Source organism: Schistocerca cancellata, chromosome 3 (assembly GCF_023864275.1).
Source record: "Schistocerca cancellata isolate TAMUIC-IGC-003103 chromosome 3, iqSchCanc2.1, whole genome shotgun sequence".
NCBI classification, from domain to species: Eukaryota; Metazoa; Arthropoda; class Insecta; order Orthoptera; family Acrididae; genus Schistocerca; species Schistocerca cancellata.
This window is the reverse complement of record NC_064628.1, coordinates 248475442-248498638: the sequence shown is the minus strand read 5'-3', so window position 1 is coordinate 248498638 and position 23197 is coordinate 248475442. Positions and strand designations below refer to the sequence as shown.

Below are 23197 nucleotides of genomic sequence, written 5' to 3'. Positions count from 1 at the left end.
TGAAATACCTACATCTTGTAATTATAAAATTCATCATCATTTTTTATGAATAACGCACATCATCTTGTTTCTAATTACATATTGGACACAAAATTCCTGTTTAAATTTAAAATACAAATTTTTTATTAATTTATCGTGTTTTATGAAAGACTGTTCATAAAAGTTGTTTAAATTAAGAAAACATAACAATTTAATTTTTAAGGCATAAATGAGAAACCAAATCCTCTTTATTTGGAGAATGTCCATCGTTTTATAAAATATCGTAGAAACATGAGAAACAACCATTTTCACAGCATCCAGCACAAAATACAAATGCTGCATTTCTACATTTGCTGCTGTACCATTACAATATGAACCCAACAGAACTGAGGCTGGAGCCAAGCCACAGGATTTGGCCCGAGAAGTAACAAGACTGTTAAGCTGCCAGACGTACTGAAACTAACGCACGCAGCTTTTTCATATGTCATTGCTGAATGCTGGCAGAATGACTCATCTTAAAAGAAGAAGAGAAAATGCTGCACCACGTTGGCTTCGTGAATTCTGTTGTTGACAGACTCGTTATCAACGTAGTAGGTGACACTTCCAGAACTGAAATGTATTTCTCGGATTCAGATGAGGAAGGAGCTAAGAGATTACGAGACAACTGACTGTAAGTAATATCTTCAGTGGCTTCAATATTTAACTATACAGTGAAATCCTTCAATACTCTCTTACATTACACGCAGCTTATGCAGAAAAATTACCCTATGGTTAAGTCTCAGGAATTTTCATCATTCTTGCTTTTTAATTACAATAATATGTTAGCTAAAACCTATAACATGTCGCGGTTTTCATCTAGTCATCTAAGGAGTGTATTGTGGGAGATTTACAGTGTATTATTTCATACTGCTTAAAAATTAAATGACATTCAAAGCTGTACTGCTCCTGTGCTCGTCTCTCTTTAGTGGGAACTGCAGTTGGCCATGTTACTGTAGGCTAGCTGTACCAGCTGACCGGCCAGTGCTGTCCAAGTTAAATGCGATGGCAAAGCTGTTGTCCTGTATTATCACTAAGTCAATGTGCGCACTACACACAGCACAAAACGTACCCTTATTATCTTACTTGACAGACTCGAGACAGCCTGGCTGCAGCCCCACGTGAAACGGAAATCTAATGAGGTTCCAGAAAATGTGGAAGTGTGGAAGAATACATAGTGCAATGTTTATCAGGTTTATTCTTATGATGAAAGGATTATAGCTTTCGAGCAATAGCTCTTTTTCTAGCAAATGTACACACATTCATGCACACAACCACACAGATACCCAAACACAACAATGACTATTGTTTGCAAGCAATTTATAAAGTGGTGCTGGAAAATAGAGTGTTGACAAAGTTAATGAGAATGGGGACTTGAGTATAGGAAGTCAGCTAAACAATCTCGGCACTTATGAGTTTGAAATGCAAGCAGTGAGTACAAGGGAAGATGAGACAAGACACTGTACAGCAAAAAGTACTGCTTCTTTATCTATGGTGTATTGATTATATTCCATCATCACTGCAGGAGTGCATCTGATGATGTAGTCAATCAGCACACACAAAATTATTAAAACAGACAAGCTTAAAGAGCACATCCTAAAAGTTTCATAAATCTTAATTAAAGATAACCCTGACCAGTGAACTCAGTACAAAGATTAGTTTCCAAACATGATGCAAGAAGAGGAGATCATTAAGGAAATTTTCTGCCCTGATAAGGTTTAATTTAAGCCGTAAGAAAAAGTAAACATACTGAACTAAGTGAATTATTACACAAGTAATATACATGTTCTAGTGGAAAAGAAAGTCATAATACCAAAAATTAAAGTGATTTAGATGTCGTCTCAAGGTCTTACGTGGACCACTGTTTCATGTACGTGCAAGTAGTACTCGTCATGTGTATCTGACCACACATCTCTTTGGCATGCTACGAGGGTGGTTTGAAAAGTTCTTGGAACGGAATAGATAAAAAGTACTTACATCACTGAAACTTTTTTTTTTCAATGTAGTCTCCTTATAGATTAATGCACTTGTCCGATATTTAAGTGCCTTGATCCCATCTCGAAAATGAGTTTCCTCGAGGCCTGTAAAATAGTTCTGGCTATCAATTCTTCGTTTGAAGTGAATCTTTGTCCACCTAGAAAACATTTCAATTTTGGGAAGAGATGGGAGTCTGATGGAGCCATATCAAGTGAATAGGGGGGGGGGGGGGGGGGGGGGAGCGGGTTGGCAACAATTCATACCTTAGTTCATGTAATCTTGCCATGGCGACAGCACGTTTTTGATCCAGCATCAAGAGTTGCATCACCCCATCTTTCAGATAATTTTTTTCATTTCTAATTCTTCAGTTAAAATGTGATATACCCTTTCAGATGACATCTGGCAAGTGTGAGCAATTTCATGCACTTTCAATCAGAGATCCTCCATGAGCATTTTGTGCACTTTTGCAATGATTTCTGGAATAGTGACACATCTTGGCCGAACACTGCTCGGATCATCATCTAAGCTCTCCTGACCAAATTTAAATTCGTTTGTCCACTTGGCAGCAGTTGAATATGAAGGAGCAGAGCCCCCAGTGTATTCTGGAAATCAGCATGAATGTCCTTTGCTTTCATTCCTTTCTTTACAAAGTACTTAATCACTGCTCAAATCTCGATTTTTTCCACCTTTGCAAATCACTACGCAGAAATGACAACAGAGCCATGTCACTGCCACAGCTCTCTTGGAAGAGCAGTGACATGGCATGTGTTTACAGGCAACAGTCCAATGAATATCATGTGAACAACTCTTGCGCTAGTGCAGACTTCTTGTGGTGATTCCGAGAACTTTTCAAACCACCCTTGTATTTGTGTGCTCTATGATAGTGACAACAGCAGATATTACTAATGATATATGAGATTGCCTTGAGTAAAGGGAAAGATTGAAAGGAGGATTTGGGTTTTCCCACATTCTTCGCATTTAGTATCACTAGACTTTATCTATTGGAATCCCAAACCACATTGTGCAACATAGGTAACTAACCACATGGGCACAATGTCAGGAAAAAAGTGAAAAGCAATAAGTGGCAATCACAAGAGATGCATTGAGAAATCTTTACCAAAGAACACTTTATGTTACAAAAGAACATTTCACGTTCATCATAAGTGACTGGACACTGATGATGACCTATTGTGTAACAGATAATTGCTGGAGGTAATCAGGATTCATCATCTTATGTCTGTATCAGTTTAGAGTTATATTTAAACTGTCTCATCCCTCAATCCCCTGGGAATGTCTATACATTTTTTGGAAACCTTTGTATTCAACACGAGATTCCAACTTTCAAGGACAAATTTAAACAGGCTCTGTTAATGATTTATCTTCTAATGAAACAAACCTGTGATGTCTGCTGCTGGAGAGAAAGTGCACTCTTTTTCATTGCAAGTCCATCCTCCCTCATCTGCTGTAGCAACAAATGAGTATCAAGAGAAGAAGCTGTGTTTTCAGCACTTGATGACTGATTATACATAGGACATTCCTTATCTGAAATAAAAGAGAACTGGTAAGATGATTGACGTGACGCTAAGGAGTGACAGGAAATGCTGTTCCCAACAGGTAAATTAAATGATACATATTTATTTACCATGCATGTACTTTAATCCAAACAGAGATTCATTTACATATTTAATCTTACATTTAGTAAAAATCCCATCGAAACTGAATACCAAGGCAGTGAATTTAAAAAGTAAACTTCACTGTAAAATAATTTATTACATGCCATACAGGAGCAAATTATGTCATAACACAGCAACTTGAAGTCATAACCAATATGTAGTACTGTACAATCACAGGTCTCAAAATGTTTTACATTTTCTTTCCTCCTTACTGGTAGAGGGAAACTAATACTAAAACAGATGCTGAAAAAATGATGAGCAATCAGGAGAGCTACTGTGATTTAGTTATTCTAAAGTCACAATTTACTATGAAGTGCCTATAATAATTGCTACTGAATTCTTGACATCTGTGCACATTTCCACCGCACATCCATCGTGTGTGACATCCAGCAACTAAAGTTCTATGAATGTGCTGGGTGTCACTTCCAAAAACTCCATCTGTAATGTCACACACTATCTTACATAACATCTATTCCATTACATTTATATCAGAAGAGCCACAAGGAAGTAAAAATCGCATTACAAATGTGCTTAAGAGGATTGCAGGAACCACAAGCTGTTCCAGTTGCACAATAAAGAGAATAAAGGGGGGGGAGACTGCTTCCTAAAGATTTACGATTTCAAGAGAGACACGGAGTCACGGGAAGGAAACTTTATATTTAGGTAATATTGATGAACGGGTTGTCATGGGACAAACAGATTGTCAGGGGGCTGACACATAATTTGTGTGATACATGTTCTTTATTTTACATTTCTAGAATTTTAATATCAACATTGTGTCCTATACTATATTTTTCCCTCTTTTTTTTTGTTTTATGACAGCTGCAAAATACTAACACGAATTCTTTACAGACAAATGGAAAAACTGCTAGAAGCTGACCTCGGGGAAGATCAGTTTGGATTCCATAGAAATGTTGGAACACATGAGGCAATACTGACCTTACGACTTATCTTAGAAGAAAGATTACGGAAAGGCAAACCTACATTTCTAGAATTTGTAGACTTAGAGAAAGCTTTTGACAATGTTGACTGGAATACTCTCTTTCAAATTCTAAAGGTGGCAGGGGTAAAATACAGGGAGCGAAAGGCTATTTACAATTTGTACAGAAACCAGATGGCAATTATAAGAGTCGAGGGACATGAAGGGAAGCAATGGTTGGGAAGGGACTAAGACAGGGTTGTAGCCTCTCCCCGATGTTATTCAATCTGTATATTGAGCAAGCAGTAAAGGAAACAAAAGAAAAATTCAGAGTAGGTATTAAAATCCATGGAGAAGAAATAAAAACTTTAAGATTCGCCGATGACATTGTAATTCTGTCAGACACAGCAAAGGTCTTGGGAGAGCAGTTGAACTGAAGGGACAGTGTCTTGAAAGGAGGATAGAAGATGAACATCAATAAAAGTAAAACGAGGATAATGGAATGTAGTCGAATTAAGTCGGGTGATGCTGAGGGAATTAGATTAGGAAATGAGACACTTAAAGTAGTAAAAGAGTTTTGCTAATTGGGGAGCAAAATAACTGATGATGGTCTAAGTAGAGAGGATATAAAATGTAGACTGGCAATGGCAAGGAAAGCGTTTCTGAAGAAGAGAAATTTGTTTACATCGAGTATAGATTTAAGTGTCAGGAAGTCATTTCTGAAAGTATTTGTATGGAGTGTAGTCGTGTATGGAAGTGAAACATGGACGATAAATAGTTCAGAGAAGAAGAGAATAGAAGCTTTCGAAATGTGGTGCTACAGAAGAATGCTGAAGATTAGATGGGTAGGTCACATAACTAATGAGGAGGTACTGAATAGAATTGGGGAGAAGAGGAGTTTGTGGCACAACTTGACAAGAAGAAAGGACCGGTTGGTAGGACATGTTCTGAGGCATCAGGGTATCACAAATTTAGCATTGGAGGGCAGTGTGGAGGGTAAAAATCATAGAGGGAGACCAAGAGATGAGTACACTAAGCAGATTCAGAAGGATGTAGGTTGCAGTAAGTACTGGGAGATGAAGAAGCTTGCACAGGATAGAGTAGCATGGAGAGCTGCATCAAACCAGTCTCAGGACTGAAGACCACGACAACAACAACAACAACAACAACAACAAGACATTTCTTCCTCGTATCTTGTGGCTTTGGTTGATCTTTTGTCTATGTGGCTATTCCTTGTCAAATTGCTTGTCATACTGACATAATCAGTTAATAAAGCTGTTCGCAGACTCACTAGCTGTTATGAAAGGTATGTGTTTGTTAGCAGGCTGCAGCTGTTGAACTGGATCGCACCTATCACAGAGTACTCATTCGCAATTGAGCCCCCACCACTACCAATGTCCCATTCCTACCACACAATCTGCGGGAAGTACCCCAAAACATTTGAATAGTCTATAGTGCACCACGTCTCATCAACTAGTTGGAGCCCAGGCAAGGAATGCATACAAGAACACTGCTTAGAGAAGTGAAAGATGATGAGCAGGTCAGTCCCTGAAATATTATGCACAAAATGGAATTGTCAATTCAGTTGAAAACCTGAAAATATACCTCCAGCCAATCGCCCTGAATGAATTTCAGCCATCACTTTACATCATCTACGGCAACGAGCTGCTCGACGATGTACGGAAATTGGATGAGCTCTGCCAGAAGAAAAGCTGACTTGGGCAAATTCTTAGCATCCTGATCTTCCAAACAAGATGTGGAGATGAACAAGTACTACCAAAAATCCAACACCAGCAGTTAGCAGGATTAACTGCCATGAAAGCCTGGCGCTAATATGAGAGATGATTTTTAATACCTGTGACTGATAAGATGTCACATCATCAAAGGGGTTATTTCATTCCCATCTTTACATGCAGCTTCACTGCTTATTCTTGACAGTGATTCCCAAGCTGAACCCATTAAGTGGAAACTTCTGCATGGCAGAAACAAAAACATTCGATCACTTGCAGAAGAGGCCAGAACAAGTAGCAGGAAGTTTTACACCAATTAACACCGCCGAGAACTAATTTGGCAAAGAGCCCACTCCACAAGTGCTACCAATATCACATAAAATCAACTCAATGGAACATGTTGGAGCTCGACTGCCACAGGAAATGACAGTAGAGGATAGCAGCAAAACTTGCAGACTGCTTGCCTAAGTCTCAACATTTAATTATAATAATGATTAACAACTAGAAAAAAAAATCAAGATGAAAAATAAGCTGTAAAATTATAACTTGTTAGAGGTTAGGCTGGTAATGCATTGTACAATAAGATTATCAATTATTTTTTCATAAAATATTTAATGGTGTACTGAAGTGCTTTTATCACTGATCTAAGATATTTGACAATGTAATATGGGCCTTTGTGATTAAGCAAAAGGAACTTAATGTGATAGGCATTTTTGTAGGGCACTCGAGGAACCATCAATGCTAATAGTGGCTACTACAGTAATAGTAAGAGCAATAATTTAAGCAATCAGTCACTGTACAGTATATTAAGTAATGACACAACAAAATATAGTTGGTGTTTCAAGCCTCAGTAATGATCCAAGAAATGTACTTAATGATTCCAATCTTCCCAATACAACTGAGGGACAACTTAACCTAATTTCTCTTGAGATTACTTCTAATTAAGAAATTTTACCAAATATAGTTTACAGAGGTCTGTAAGTAGTATAAACACATTTGCCCACAATTAAAATCTAATGAAAAACATATGAATCTAAAGCAATGGAATATGAAGCTCACACAATGGAATAAGAAAAATCATCACTGTATGTGTGTGTTCCTCCATCCGTCCATCATATTCTGTAGATCCTATCCCATTAAAGAGAGAAACCTTTAGGGATACAGAGCCAGTCAATAATAAAAGATCCAGATATGTCATAAATTTAATATGTACACCATATTAAGAATAAACTATCACTACACTGTGTAATACTGTTAGTGCTCATGACAGTTAAAAAGAAACTATGAAATCACACAGAAAGCTGCTACTCCACATAAAAGTTGCTGCTTACTTAGCTATATATTAAATATCTGCTGTTATCTCCTACTGGTAGTTTAATATTTAACTACTTGACTGCTCTGTAATTTTCGAAGACTGAATGCTATAAATACAGAGTCCTCTCTACAACATATTACTACATTAGTGCTCAAAATTAAAGCAACAAACTGCTATTTCCCCATCCTTTCCTAATTCACAATATAACCACACACACTGTCAGCAGATGTCCATACGACCGTGTTCTGCGTGGAAGATGGCACTCTGGGCAATGGGCAACCATGCCAACGATGACATCATGGCACCTATCAAATGGAGTAGTGTTCCCGGGTAACCCCACATCCAGAATCACTGTGTGCACAGTCACAGACAGTGCCTACCAGACACTCAGCGGTGGAGGGTCACAGGAAGAATGGAAGCAGGACAGTTGCAAACTGATTTTGCCCCATGGCTGAATGTGAATCATTCTGTTGTTTCTTGGATGTCGTGACAGTGTATAGAGAACAAAACTGTATCCTGAAAACCAGGGCTGGGCCAACCATATGTGATATCAGAAAGAGAGGACTGTTATTTGGCTGTAAGAACATAATGATACCATGTTAGTACTGCACGGCAACTGGCATCTGACTTCTGACCTCGCAGCACTCACTGGACGTGCTGTATTGAGGCGAAAGATGTAAAGAAGGCTTCAGCAGAGTGGTCTTTTTTGTCAGAGACCTGCTGTATGTGCACCTCTAGTATCTTCACAGAAGGGAGTGTCTAGAATACAGTAGTCGACATGCCATTTTGGCGGTTGAACAATGGGCAATGTTCTTTTCATACATGAGTCCAGACTTGCTCTGGAGAGTGAGTATCGATGGCTTTGCATCTGGAGGGAATGTGAAATACGATTTCAGGACCCAAACATTGTGGAAAGAGACCAGTATTAAGGAAGAACCCTAATTGTGTGAGCAGGGATTATGTTGATCACTCGAACACCTCTTCATGAAATTTTGTAGGTGAATTGGCAGGGTTTAACTGCTATCAGGTATCTTGATGAGATCTTGGGGCCTCACTTGTGGTTGTTACGAGGTGCTGTGGACCCAGACTTTGTTCTGATGGATGATAATGCTCAACCTCATACAGCTCAGGTGCTTGAAGTTTTCTTGGAAACAGAAGATATTGCACACATGGCATGGCCTGCTCGCTCCCCAGATTTATACAATACCACAGAGCAAGTCTGGGATGCACAAGGGAGACGGGTTGCATCATGTCAGCATCCACCAACCACTCTACAAGACTTACAAGCAGCTCTGTAAGATGAAGGGCATTATTGCCTCCACATGAGATTGATGACGTCATTCACGGCACGCCCTGACATTGTCAGGCCTGACTGCTGCCAGAGGTGGTCACACCCCTGAGCACATTAACCAGTTGCCGGAATGTGTGTGCTTTTCCATTAAGTTAGAAAAAATAAAGAACATTTTTGTCTACCATTATGCATTTGCAGTTATTTATGTTCTTTATTTTTTTTACATTGTTTCTACTTTACTATTACCTATTTACACTGTTTTGTGGTAAAATAAATTCAACCTTGCAAAATTTCCATTTGTTGCTTTAATTTTGGTCACCAATGTATTTGTCAAGCAGCTTTACAATGAACTGCTCTCACAGTCGCATAACAACAAAATTTTTCAATCCTTAACTCTAGGTCACTGGTTCCCAACCTTCCTGCGAAAGTTACACAAACCAATATACCCGAGTCTACTATCTAACAAAAGTTTAGATCCGAAAAGATTGTTTGAGCATTCCTGTTTTTAAATTATGGCAGAACACACAATGTTTCATTGACATTCAATAAAGAAAACAAAAATTTTTATGGTTTTACATTAAACCAAGAAATAATGAAAGTCAGTGAGATGTTTCGTACTGCTTATATGTAACAATCTTTCTTACATTCAGTTTGGACTCTGGCAATGCTCCGATTCCAAATTCGATCAGTTCCTTGCTTTTGTTTTCATTGCTGCCATAGTCACAAATCCACTTGCAAACTATAAGTTTTGGGGAAGGGAATCAGCAATCTTACTGCTTTTTCTGACAATAGTGGGTACTCAGCACCAGTTTTTCTCCAAAATTTGCTAGTTCTGTGTTAGAGAAATTTATTTTCAGTGTTACCTTGACACCGTGCAAAAATTTCTCCTTTGCATTGAACTTCAGTCTAAAAATATTCCTTCACTCATGGAAAACATAAAACTCTGGCATTTACTTGTCATTTCCACAGTTCAAGAAAACAGTTAGTGACAGAATTTATCAAGGTAAGTGCTGACTTATATGTGAATGCACATTTTCACTGCTGGTGTCAAAACATCACTATTAGTTCTGATAATATCTTGAACTTGAAGCATGTATAGTTGATACTGTACTCAAACTCATGGCCTCGATACAACTTCTGATTCTGACTAGTTTAACTTTTCAACATGTTGCTCTCTTAAGACTTCATGGCATCCTCTCCTACCATAGGAGGTTTCTTGGTTTCAAAAATTTGAAGACAGATTCCGTATGAAGTTCTAGATGGCTTCTGTTAACTGGAAAAAGTCGCCTGAAGAATCCATGCACGAACTTAGTCTCCACATGACTTCTTTCAAACATGCCCCTTATTTTAACTGCAAACTGATGTAATCTCAAAATCAGCAACTGGATGTAATCTCAAAACCATCAACATAGTATTGCTATACTCTGTTCATCTTAAGTCTGATATAGATGTCAACATTGGTTTGTATTACCTGGCAAAGGAAAGAGAAGACCTGGGCAGGGCGTGAGCACCACGTTTACATCCAAGAAAGATATACAGAGATAATAAATGTGCAGCTGCAGCAGTCTTAAGCCAAGTATGCACTGGGATGCAAAGCTGCAAATCATTTTAGCACAGCTGCATCCGAACTGTAGCTCAAATAAGTTCATGACTTATGTCTTCAATTCGTGACATTGCATCTTGAATCTGGTGCTTGCGGGACAATTTGCAGGCATTTTGAATCCTATCCAGAATAAGATTTTCAGACTTAATGTTACAGAACATTGCTAGTATGGACGTAAGTCAGTGACAAGTGAATCTCAACTATGCTGCTACACAGAATATAGTGTAGGAAGTCACAACACCACATGTTTCATAAACAGATTTCTATTTGCTCATGAAGTGACCTCTTGACTGACTGTACTGTTGTTGCTGCAGTGTGTTCTCATTAAGTATGGAGTGAAACCGTGAAGAAACCAAGCAACTTATAGATCATTGAAGAGAAAAATGGGAGTTGTGATACCCCAAGGACAATAATTATCAAATAAAAACAAAATGATGTTTGGCAATGGGTTACAAAGTGGTGTCAGTGCAAAATCAATGAAGCAAACAAGAGTAACCAAACTCTGATTACTTTTGTTGATATATTTTGTACCCCTTGAACAAATGCAACAAACTCATAAAGCAATCTCCAGTCATCAGAAAACACAAAATACTTAAATATCTTGTGTAGTCATCCTCAATGAATTTCTGAATCCTATTGTGTCCTCCACTTTCAAAGGTGTCAACAAGATCATGCCCATGTCTGTTTCCTTCTTTGAGCAACTCTTGAATCCATCAATGTATACAAGCAGTGCTTCCGCTTTTCAGTTGGTGCATTTTAGGTTATACATTCCTGTGTACAAAATGTAGCTAACATATCAAAATACGTTTTTTATAATCATAAAAGACCTGTTTTTCTTTCTCACCAGAGAAGATATATTTACCAGTCTTGTGTGTAATAGCTACAGAATATGTTTAAATGCATCCACATTGAGCATGTCACACCACACGTGTTCCTCCCGTTGTAACATCAGAGGAAGCAGGGCACTCATACCACATTCAATTTGGATGGATGTCAGCCTGAACCTGCCAGTAGAGGTAAGTGACCATTACTATTAATACAGATGACTGGATTTTAGAAAAGCTGAATAGTTGCAAACAAACAGGTACTGGTTGTTTTTTGGTGCATTTATTCCAAATGACATGTTTCAGGCTTTGCCAGTCATCAGATTTCCTGGTGAAAACAATATAACACTTATACATTTTTTAACATCAAATGTTAAAAATAAAGCGCAAAATCAAACTAAGTGTAAAAAAAACCATTTCATAGCAAAAATAACTTTACATCTTGTTCCTTACTCATACATTCACGAACCGAAAGGCGTGCCATATAATTTAAACTTGGAAAATGGGAATGTTCATCATGAGAAGGACTACAAAAAACTGCTGCTTCAGTGTGCTTGCACTTGCTAGGTAAACCACACGGTGTAAGGGGGCACCACTTTATGGAATTGCGGCTGTGCAAATGCCGATATGTTTACTAAAAATTACAACCGTAACCAACAGCAACTAAAAGTACATGTTGTGTGTCTGCACCTAGGCACATTAAAACACACCTTGCAGTAGTACAAAGTACAACAAAGTCCATTATAAATTGCAGAAAAAATATTTTGTCTAGGAAAGGCATGACTTGCTGAAGATTCCAAAAGGATCTGTTCAGATTTGCAATTGCACTTTTTGACTATTCATCAAACATAAAATCTTAAGACATTTGTCCCATCTCGTGGTTTACTATTGGGGCTATCAATATGCCAAAAAGTTTACTGCATGTTAAAGTTTTGTAAGATGGGAGTACATAAAATAAAGTGCGCATCATGTGAATGTTTTTATGTGGGACAAACAGGGTGAGAGTTCAAAAAGGGGTTTAAACAACACAGGTATGTGAGCAAAGTAGCACATTAGGTTCCCATTTAAAAGATAAAAGCCATATGCTGGCGGAATTAGAAAGCAGCATGACAATTCTGCACACCGTGTGTCAGGGAAACAATTTGGACATCTTGGAGGAATTGAAAATACATGCATTCAGTCAAATGGCTCCAGAACTGCTAATCAAGGAGCAAATCCGTAGTGGTACAAAATCGGTTTTAGTCTTTTTGATGATTTATTGTAAGAGAGGAATGTACCTACTGTGATAATTTTTGTAACCACTTTTCTTAAGTTGGGTATATAGATAACCACCACCTTTCCCTTTACTATTTTTTGTCCTACAGTGGTGAGTATCATGTCCTTTAAAAAAGATGAAAAAGCCACCGTCAGTCGGTAACACCAGTGTTAAGAATAAGACAATGTATGGCGGAAAAAATTACGCAAACCCCTAAAAAAACATGCACACCCTAAGTAAACTCTGTCCGAACAGGCCAGGAAGGCCCAACAGTAATGACTGGCCACCGTGTCCACCGTGTCATCCTAAGCCCACAGGCATCACTGGATGCGCACATGGAGGGGCATGTGGTCAGCACACCACTCTCCTGGCCATATGTTAATTTACGAGACTGGAGCCACTACTTCTCAATCAAATAGCTCCGCCGTTTGCCTCACAAGGACTAAGTGCACCCCGCTTGTCAACAGTGCTCGGCAGACCTAATGGTCACCCATCCAAGTGCCAGCCCAGCCCGGCAGCACGTAACTTCAGTGATCTGATGGGAACCGGTGTTAACACTGCAGCAAATCCTTTGGCGATGTGAATCCCTAATCTATAGATCTACCGTATTTACTCGAATCTAAGCTGCACTCGAATCTAAGCCGCACTCGAATCTAAGCCGCACCTGAAAAATGAGACTCGAAATCAAGGAAAAAAAATTTTCCCGAATCTAAGCCGCACCTGAAGTTTGAGACTCTAAATTCAAGAGGAGAGAAAAGTTTTAGGCCACACCTCCAAATCGAAACAAAGTTCGTCCATTGTAATATGAGACATAATTTAGGTCGAATAAATGACGATACAGCTACAGTAGTTTGGTTTGAGTCATAAGCTTAGCAGTTAAGCTGTACCAGGTAGCCATTGCTATGCGTCAGTCGCTCCGTCCGTATTTATACGGGTACCCTTCCTTTTTCACGTGCTTCGTCTGGTTTGAATTGATTGCTTATTTCTCTTTGATCTGATAAGTGCCGTTCTCTTTGTTATAGGTGTTTACGTCACTCTAAGCTGAAAATGCATTACTGTACTGTCATGCATTGTTTGTCGCATTCTGATAATGAGTTCGCCGCTTACAGTTTTAAAAAGAGAGGAATTGTCTCATTATTGAAACAATGGCAAGAGACTGCTATTTGTTGTTACTACACTGCTGCTTTCTTTGATAATGATCAAGAAGAACCAAATAATAGGTTGCGTATGATAGAAGATGTTCTGAACGAGAGTTTAGCGAAAATTTTTCTCCATTTGAAAATCTTTGCAGACGCCTCTTTAGTACATTATATTCTGCACAGAAATTAGTCATCTTAGATTTAAAAAGTCTAGTCAATTGCCGTGCTTCAATTCTGACTGTATCACTATTAGGCATAAGAATAATACGAATATAAACATGACATGATATGTATATTCTTCCGCGTTTGTTGTTGTCTCACTCTAGTTTCGTAGTTTATTAGGCAGACAGGATTTAAATGAGATAGCAGCAAATACGAAAGAATGCATGGTAAAATGTTTATATTCGTATTATTCTTATGGTGAAGAGAATACTGCGCATGATTCACAATTCATAGAAGTTCCTATTAGCAACCATATCTTCTCACAGGTAGGAAAAAATTCAGAATGTAGAGTTGGCCATATTGAGAAACATCCCAGTCTTGCCAGTCGGATTTCCGTAGTACATTGAAATGCTGCTACATTCGAAGATGAACAATACGGAATTTGTATTTGCTTCGTTGGATAATGTATGAAAATGAAGTGGTTGAAACTCGGGGCAGAGAAAAAAAGCTCGTCTTCCACCTTTTTTTAAAATTTTTTTACTGACGCAGAGGTTTTGGCGCCAGTATTTATCTTTGTGCCTGCAAAGCATGCCTGTGCTGCGCTACACATATTCGAAGGCAGAAGTTAATTGTGGCAGCACCTACCAACATTTTTCAGAACTTCCGCTTACTTTGCACTCGATTCTAAGCCGCAGGTGGTTTTTTGGATTACAAAAACCGGAAAAAAGTGCGGCTTAGATTCGAGTAAATACGGTAGTTTTTTATGCAGAAGTCAAACATTTTCCGAAAAACTACTTCAGCATAAGATGCAGATTTGGTTCCTTTATACAAAGAAACCTTTTAAACAGCACAGAAGATGATTCAACAGCCAGTTATCTCCTTTCCTACAACCAAACCTAGATACAAACATTATTCTTTGTGTTACAGGGCTAAAAAGTGTACCACAAAGAGTACATGACAAAGAAATGGGCACTGAATCTGAATAACGAGTCAGTGTTTGTTATGCTTTACATGAGGAGTGTTGTCACAGGCTACATGTCTAGATCAGCTCTGCCCAGGAGGTGGCTTGGGGAGCTCAAGCATCATGATAAAGGTGAGAGCAGACAGTGGTACATAGTAAACTGTGTGCTATCTTTCGAGGCATGATTAGATGTCATGATTGCAAACAAAGTCACTCACTGCATCAAGATGATAGTCAACACTGTCTCTTTTTACGTCAGTGATCATATTGTAACAAAATAGTTCGCGCAGATTTCTTTATGCATTTTCCTCTCTCTTTATCTCCAGCTTGCAACTACAATTATGGCCATATTTGAAATCATAGACGTGTGCGCATGTGTGCACGCGCAACTTTTGTTCTGTAGTTAAAAAGCCAGCTTGAAGCATAAGTGAAAGGCAGTTCTGATGATGATGTTTGGTTTGTGGGGCGCTCAACTGCGTGGTTATCAGCGCCCGTACAATTATCCAATCTTTGCTCAGTCCAATTTCGTCACTTTCCTGGATGATGATGAAATGATGAGGACAACACAAACACCCAGTCATCTCGAGGCAGGTGAAAATCCCTGACCCCGCCGGGAATCGAACCCGGGACCCCGTGCTCGGGAAGCGAGAACGCTACCGCGAGACCACGAGCGGTGGACGAAAGAAAGGCAGTTCTGTCTACTATGAAGTAATTTTTGGATTATAATTGTGAATGTCATTTCTGGTGATCTTTTTATGGTTACTGCTCACAAGAAGGCAGTACAAACTTCCCCTCACCGATTTGATTCATACTAACAGAGTGTGTAGGGCACGACTGGGACTTTAACATACATAAACAGGAACAGGCAACTTTCAAGCAGTTTTGAGAAAATTGAGTTTGAAAATTATAGGCATGCTTATGCTGTAAGCTTTGTAGGACCACCAGTGTTCATGGGATCCGCAGCCGAGCAAGTAAGCACTTAGTTTCATATGTGGGAGGTTTCTGGATCAAATCTCAATGCTGGCAGTTTATTTTTCAATCCCATATAATTCTAACAACAAATTTTTTAAGACAATGAAAAGCATCAATATTTAATCATTCATTTACTTTTTCATAATATTTAACATGAAAAAAATGAGTAAAATGTTTTTTCTTGAAGGAGATCGAAAATCAAAAAAAGGATACATGAGGACTTTCAATCAAATCAGTGTAGTCATTTTATTTACATTATTACATCTACATTTGTGAAGATTATAATGTGTAACCTATTCAGCACTGCATGGCTCTGAGCAATATGGGACTCACCATCTTAGGTCATAAGTAACCTAACTAACCTAAGGGCATCACACACACCCATGCCCGAGGCAGGATTCGAACCTGCGACCGTAGCAGTCCCGTGATTCCGAACTGCAGCACTGCATGAATCAGGATGATACTGACTGTAGAAACATGGAAAACTATATTTATTGCAACATACATCACATGTAAGGTACATCAAATTTTTGCATGTGCATGGTTTTTTCAATATATCTATTTGCAAAAGAAACTTTATTTACATTTATAAATGGTCGCTGATCACCACACAAATTTGCGGCATACCATGCCCAACGAAGCACAGTATTAAGTACTGGTGCAGATAGTTCATAAAAAGATGGCAGTGAGATTTGATACAGAAACCTCATGCTTATAAAACTAAGTGCAAGGAAGTAATACCAGCAGCAAGATTCAATCCAGACCTTGCGCTTATGAAACTAAGTGCTTATTTGCTCAGCTATGGACTTGTTACATATTAGCAACCATACAAAATATATACACTTGCCTAAAATTTTCAAACCCAATTTTCTCAAAAATTGTTGTGAGTTGTGTCTTTCTACTTATATATGTTGAAGTCATATCCATATCCTACACACCCTGTCAATATGAATCAAGTTGGTGAAGGGAAATTCATGTGGTCCCCTTTTCAGTGGCACCACAAATACAAATAAAAAAATCTTCCACATCCACTGACACCTTATCAATCCTGCTATTTATGTGCAATAATAAATGAAAGAAAGTATTGTAAATTAGCAATTTCTCACACAACAGTTGGCACTTGAATAGCAATATTTCACTCATTTTCTTCTATGTTTCTTCTAACAATCTGAAATACATTGACTAAGCATTGAAATCAGATGCATTAACTTCATGTATTCCATTGACTTGGTTGGTGAACAAATGACTGACTTCTGAACGAAGCACAATGAGTGACCGAATAACTCGTTGGAGCCTATAACGAACGTGCCCCCCGAAACAAGTAGCCAGTTGAAGATAGCTATCATTGCCGACTACACATGAATTTCATATAATGTCATTAATACAATCGCTGTGGTCTCTGCCACATCATGTTGTATATTTATGCCCTTCGTTGACAATTTTAGAATTACCTACCTGTCTAAAAATTATCAGTCTAATGAAGTAGTGATGTAAATTTTTTAAAACTATGCGGGTTCTGTGAGTGAACAATAATTGAACCCTTTCTATTTTTAGCCCTAGATGATTTCATTTCACTTCTTTAGGGGTAACTACCCCACATATGGAACTATTGATTTAGATAGTTTTTATATCTTCAAATTTAACACATATTTCGGACAACAACACATATAAGTCACTGAGTAAGTTGACCTGTGTACAAGTCGGCATTCGATTAAACACTGAGTCTCAGTCTAGCGGCCGCTGCTCAGCTGGCCGCTGCTCAGCTGGCCGCTTAGGTGGCGCAGCTGCTGCGTGGCTGGCAGACAGCGCCGCACGTAGAGGATGTGCGTAATTGCGCGGCGGCACTTTGAGTAATCGGCGAGTCACAACACTTTTCCCCCCTTTGAAATTGTTGCACTGGTCTTGATGGAGGTGTCCTGGAGATGGCTAACGTCCATAGGCGTTGTTTGACTCGCCGTAAAGTCTCGAGGAGGAGGCTTCCCGTACCGACGGAAGTGTCCCCGATGATAACGGGTTGAGATAACAGGAGACGTAGGGGTTGAATCTGCTGGGGCCCCCTGCACCAATCTGCCCATTGCGGCAAGTCCAGTTGATATGACAGGAGACATGGGCGATGTGTCGGCGTCTGTTGGAGGAGGAGGCGAGTAGATGTACTCTGACAGAGGACGGTCCTCCGGTTCCTGCATGGGCACGTCTCCTGGTGGCGTCCGTTCTGGTGCTGGCATCGCGATGACGGTGAGAGGGCTGTGTTGTGAGTATTGAGAGATGCCAAGATCCCGAGCATCAGGTAGAGCCAAAGGTGGTGTGGCGGCATTCGGAACAGGCGTTGCTGGCACCCGAGGCCGAAGCTGGTCCGAATGACGCACTGCAACGCCCGTGTCCGTCTGGATTTCATACAGGCGTCTGCCACGGTGTCGTAAGATGCGGCCTGGGCTCCATTTTGGCCGCCTGCCATATCCCCGCACCCAGACGAGGTCGTCGGCGGTGAACCGGCCAAGTGAAGGCACCCGCAGCCGTGAGGTGGGAGGCCGCAGAAGATGAAGTAGCGTGCGGGGCTGTCGGCCATGTAAGAGCTCAGCCGGGCTGTGATCGCCCATGGGGGTGAAACGGTAAGACGGCAGGAACTGGAGAAGCGCGTCATCAGCAGCAGAAGAAGTCAGAAGTTTCCGCATCTGAGCCTTAAATGTGCGGACCAGTCGTTCAGCCTCACCGTTGGATTGTGGATGGAACAGCGGGGCCGTGACATGCGTAACGCCGTGACGAGCACAAAAATCCGCAAAGTCAGAAGAGGCAAATTGCGGACCATTATCAGTAACAAGAGTAGAGGGGAGGCCTTCCAAAGAAAAAATGCAAGCCAGAGCACTGGTGGTTGCCGCGGTGGTAGGCGACGTGCAACGGACAATGAAAGGAAAGTTAGAATAGGCGTCAATTACGAGGAGCCAATAAGTACCTAAAAAGGGTCCCGCAAAGTCAGCATGAATGCGCTCCCAGGGCTTCTTAGGCGAAGGCCACTGTGACAAAGATGACTTCGGGGCAGCGGCCTGTGACGCACAAGGGCCGCAGGCAGCGACCATGTGTGCGATGTCAGAGTCGATGCCAGGCCAGTACACATGACGGCGTGCCAGAGATTTTGTGCGAGACACACCCCAGTGCCCCTGGTGAAGGAGGCGCAAGACCGAAGCACGCAAAGACGCAGGTACCACAACACGCGACGAAGCATTGTCAGTGGAGAGGAGGATAACACCATCCCTAGCCGTGAGGCGGTAGCGCAAAGTGTAGTAGTTCCGCAACGGATCAGAAGTCTTAGCGGACGGGCGATCTGGCCAACCCTTCTGAATACAGCGTAAAACCCGGGAGAGTGTAGGGTCAGAATCCGTAGCAGCCGCCAGCCTGTCCCCAGTGATGGGGAACCCGTCCACAACCCGCTGCTCGGCAACATCCAGGTGGAAACACAAAAGTTCGTCCCTATCGAATGCCTGATCAGGACCCATGGGAAGGCGAGACAAAGCATCAGCATTCGCATGTTGAGCCGTTGGCCGGAAGTGAATCTCATAATTGAAATGGGACAAGTAAAGAGCCCAACGCTGGAGGCGGTGTGCAGCCTTGTCGGGAAGTGATGTTGACGGATGAAACAAGGAAACAAGCGGTTTGTGATCCATAACAAGATGAAATTTTGAGCCATAGAGAAAAACACCAAACTTATGAAGAGCATAAATGATGGCCAAAGCTTCTTTCTCAATTTGAGAATACTTTTGTTGGGCATCCGTGAGTGTTTTGGAGGTAGAAGCGATGGGTTGTTCCGAACCGTCAGAAAAATGGTGCGCAAGGACTGCACCGACCCCGTATTGAGAGGCGTCTGTGGCAAGAACAAGATGTTGGCCAGGTCGATAAGTAGCCAGGCACGGGGCCTGTTTCAGCATAGCCTTTAATTTCCGGAAAGCCGCATCACAAGACGCGGACCAGTGAAAAGGCACGTTTTTATGCAACAGGCGATGCAACGGCTGAGCCACCGACGCCGCAGACGGTAAAAACTTGTGATAGTATGCTATTTTCCCCAAGAAAGCCTGCAGTTCCTTAACAGATGTAGGGCGAGGAAGGGCATCGATCGCAGCAACAGTGTGTTGAAGCGGACGAATACCATCCCGAGAGAGTTGAAACCCCAAGTACGTGATAGATGCCTGAAAAAATTGTGATTTCTGAAGATTACACTTAAGACCGGCAGTCTGTAAGACATTAAAAAGTGCGTGGAGATTTTGAAGATGTTCTTCAGTGGTGGAGCCAGTGACAACAATGTCGTCCATGTAATTGATACACCCCGGGACAGGGAGCAATAGTTGTTCCAAGAATCGCTGAAAGAGAGCAGGGGCGCTAGCAACCCCGAATGGCAAGCGTTGGTATTGATAGAGGCCGAAAGGCGTGTTAAGGACCAGAAACTGCTGGGAAGCAGCGTCGAGAGGAAGTTGATGATAAGCTTCCGACAGGTCAATTTTAGAAAAATACTGTCCTCCAGCGAGTTTAGTGAACAGTTCTTCAGGACGGGGCATAGGGTAAGTGTCGATGAGGCATTGAGCATTTACAGTGGCTTTGAAATCGCCACAGAGACGAATATCACCATTGGGCTTAGCAACTACAACGACAGGAGAGGACCACTCACTGGAAGTGACAGGAAGCAAGACCCCTGAAGCAGTGAGACGATCCAACTCCCGTTTTACCCGATCATGAAGGGCCACAGGAATGGGCCGAGCCCGAAAAAACTTAGGCCGAGCAGTGGGTTTGAGCGTGATATGAGCTTCAAAGTCGTTTGCACGGCCTAACCCAGGAGAAAAAAGGGACGAAAATGTCGTCGACAAGGAATCCAGTTGAGCATAAGGAATAGCATCAGAGACAATATTGACAGAGTCATCTATGGAGAACCCGAAAACGCGAAAAGCATCGAAACCAAAAAGATTTTCTGCGTTGCTCTGGTCGACCACAAATATGGGAACAGTGCGAATGACGGATTTGTAAGATACCTCAGCATTAAACTGTCCCAAGAGAGAAATCTTCTGTTTATTGTACGTCCGTAATTGCCGAGTGACAGGGGACAGGAGTGGAGAACCCAGCTGAAGATACGTCTGAGAATTAATTATAGTGGCAGCAGAACCGGTATCCACTTGCATGCGAACATCTCGACCAAGGATTTGGACAGTGAGGAATAACTTCCCTGAAAGGGAAGAAGTGCAATTGACAGACAACACAGAATCAGAATCAGCGTCATGTTCATGAACATCATGTATGCGGTCAGATTTACAAAGGGAAGACACATGACCTTTCTTGTTGCAATTGTGACACACAGCCCAACGTTGGGGACAATCCTCGCGTGAATGTTTCGTAAAACACCGCGGACATGAAGGAAGTTGCCGGAGATTTTGCTGCAGTTTCTTAGTGGGTTGTTTACGGCTAGGCCGAGGCTGCGCGTGGGAGCGTACTGCGGCCACGTCGGCCGGCGGGGACGCGCCGCACGCGTCGTCAACAGCGCACAGAGGTTGTATTTCCCCGACGTCACCCCACGCCTCTATTTGTGCCCCAGCGGCGCGAGAAATTTCAAAAGACTGCGCAATGGAGAGAACTTCATCTAGAGTCGGATTCGCCAACTGAAGGGCACGTTGCCGAACTTCTTTGTCGGGCGCCGACCGGATAATAGCATCCCGTACCATGGAATCGGCATAGGATTCTTTGTGAACGTCAGTAACAAATTGACACTTTCGACTGAGGCCGTGAAGTTCAGAAGCCCAAGCGCGATAGGACTGATTTGGTTGTTTTTGACAACGATAAAAGGCAACACGAGAGGCTACCACATGCGTTTGCTTTTGAAAATAGACAGACAGAAGGGAGCACATTTCAGAAAAGGACAAAGACGCAGGATCCTTCAAAGGAGCCAACTGCGACAACAACCGATACATTTGAGGTGAAATCCAGGAAAGGAACAGAGACTTACATGGTTGTTCGTCCGTGACATGAAATGCCAAGAAGTGCTGTCGAAGACGTTTTTCATAATCAGACCAGTCTTCCGCCGTCTCGTCGGAAGGTGGAAAAGGAGGTACAGCCAACGACGAGAAACGCCCCGCATTTGATGCCGCGACGAAATCGCGAATCGCCGCTGTTAGAAGCGTTTGCTGATAGCGATCGCGAATCGTTAGAAGCGTTTGCTGTTCAAGGAGATATTGCAAGAGCTGCTCGACAGTAGCCATGGAACCCTGTGAGTCAACGGTGAAAAGGAAAAATCCACTACCTCGTCGCCAATTTTTATATCTTCAAATTTAACACATATTTCGGACAACAACACATATAAGTCACTGAGTAAGTTGACCTGTGTACAAGTCGGCATTCGATTAAACACTGAGTCTCAGTCTAGCGGCCGCTGCTCGGCTGGCTGCTTAGGTGGCGCAGCTGCTGCGTGGCTGGCAGACAGCGCCGCACGTAGAGGACGTACGTAATTGCGCGGCGGCACTTTGAATAATCGGCGAGTCACAACAATAGTCACATTAGCTGGCAAGTAATTAGAGAGGTAAGTTTTTGATTTTCTTTTTAGTGGGGTGGGCTTCTCAATTGATTGCTTTATGATACATGGGATCTTAATGAATATCTTTGCACCAAAAGCACATAGCTCCACCATGAACCCCAGGCAAGGAGGCAAAGTCTATATGAAAATTATATTTTTATCTGGTATTGTGATTTTGTTGATCACAGTTCCACTGAAATGATTCCTACTGTCAGCAACAAAAACAATTTAGGAATAAAAAATAGCTTCTAAAGATAAAACGCTAAAATATCAACTGCAGTGTAAAGAAGATAAAATAGGCTCTGGGTTCTTTTCTTAGATAAAAATCTTCGACATCTATCAGTGGTTGCCCCATCTCACACTGCACATTACACCAGGCCACTCTGTTCTATTGTGAGCTCCAAAAGTGTCAAGTTGACACTTCTGTATGGAAGTTAATGTGAACTGACATGTCCACAGCATTACTGTATAACTGCAGCTTATTGGCTAAACCATAATGCTCTTCCTCATTTTCTGAGCTGATGATCATCAGCCTCTAGCTGATATGAAACCTCCTGGCAGATTAAAACTGTGTGCCGGACAGAGACTCAAACTCAGGGCCTTGAGAGTACTTTCCCACGAAAGGCAAAGGTCCCGAGTTTGAGTCTCGGTCCGGCACACAGTTTTAATCTGCCAGGAAGTTTCATATCATTTCGTTGTCTTTCATTTGTGCCTTCAGAATATTGCCGTGCTTCTCTTTGCAAATGGCAATCTCCAGTTCTTCTAACACGTCAAGTTTCCTCTCTTTCTTTTCTATGAGCAAGTTTTGTGAGTCGTCGTC

At 41.3% G+C, this 23197-nt stretch overlaps 1 protein-coding gene across 1 annotated transcript in view; it reads right to left on the bottom strand.

The window, feature by feature from the left end:
• Nucleotides 1-23197, bottom strand: part of LOC126174881 (corepressor interacting with RBPJ 1) — a 91945-nt gene that overhangs the window by 8594 nt on the left and 60154 nt on the right. The window contains exon 5 of the mRNA XM_049921299.1: nucleotides 3389-3534. Within this exon, the coding sequence (XP_049777256.1) occupies nucleotides 3389-3534 (146 nt within the window). The remainder of the gene's footprint in view (nucleotides 1-3388; nucleotides 3535-23197) is intronic.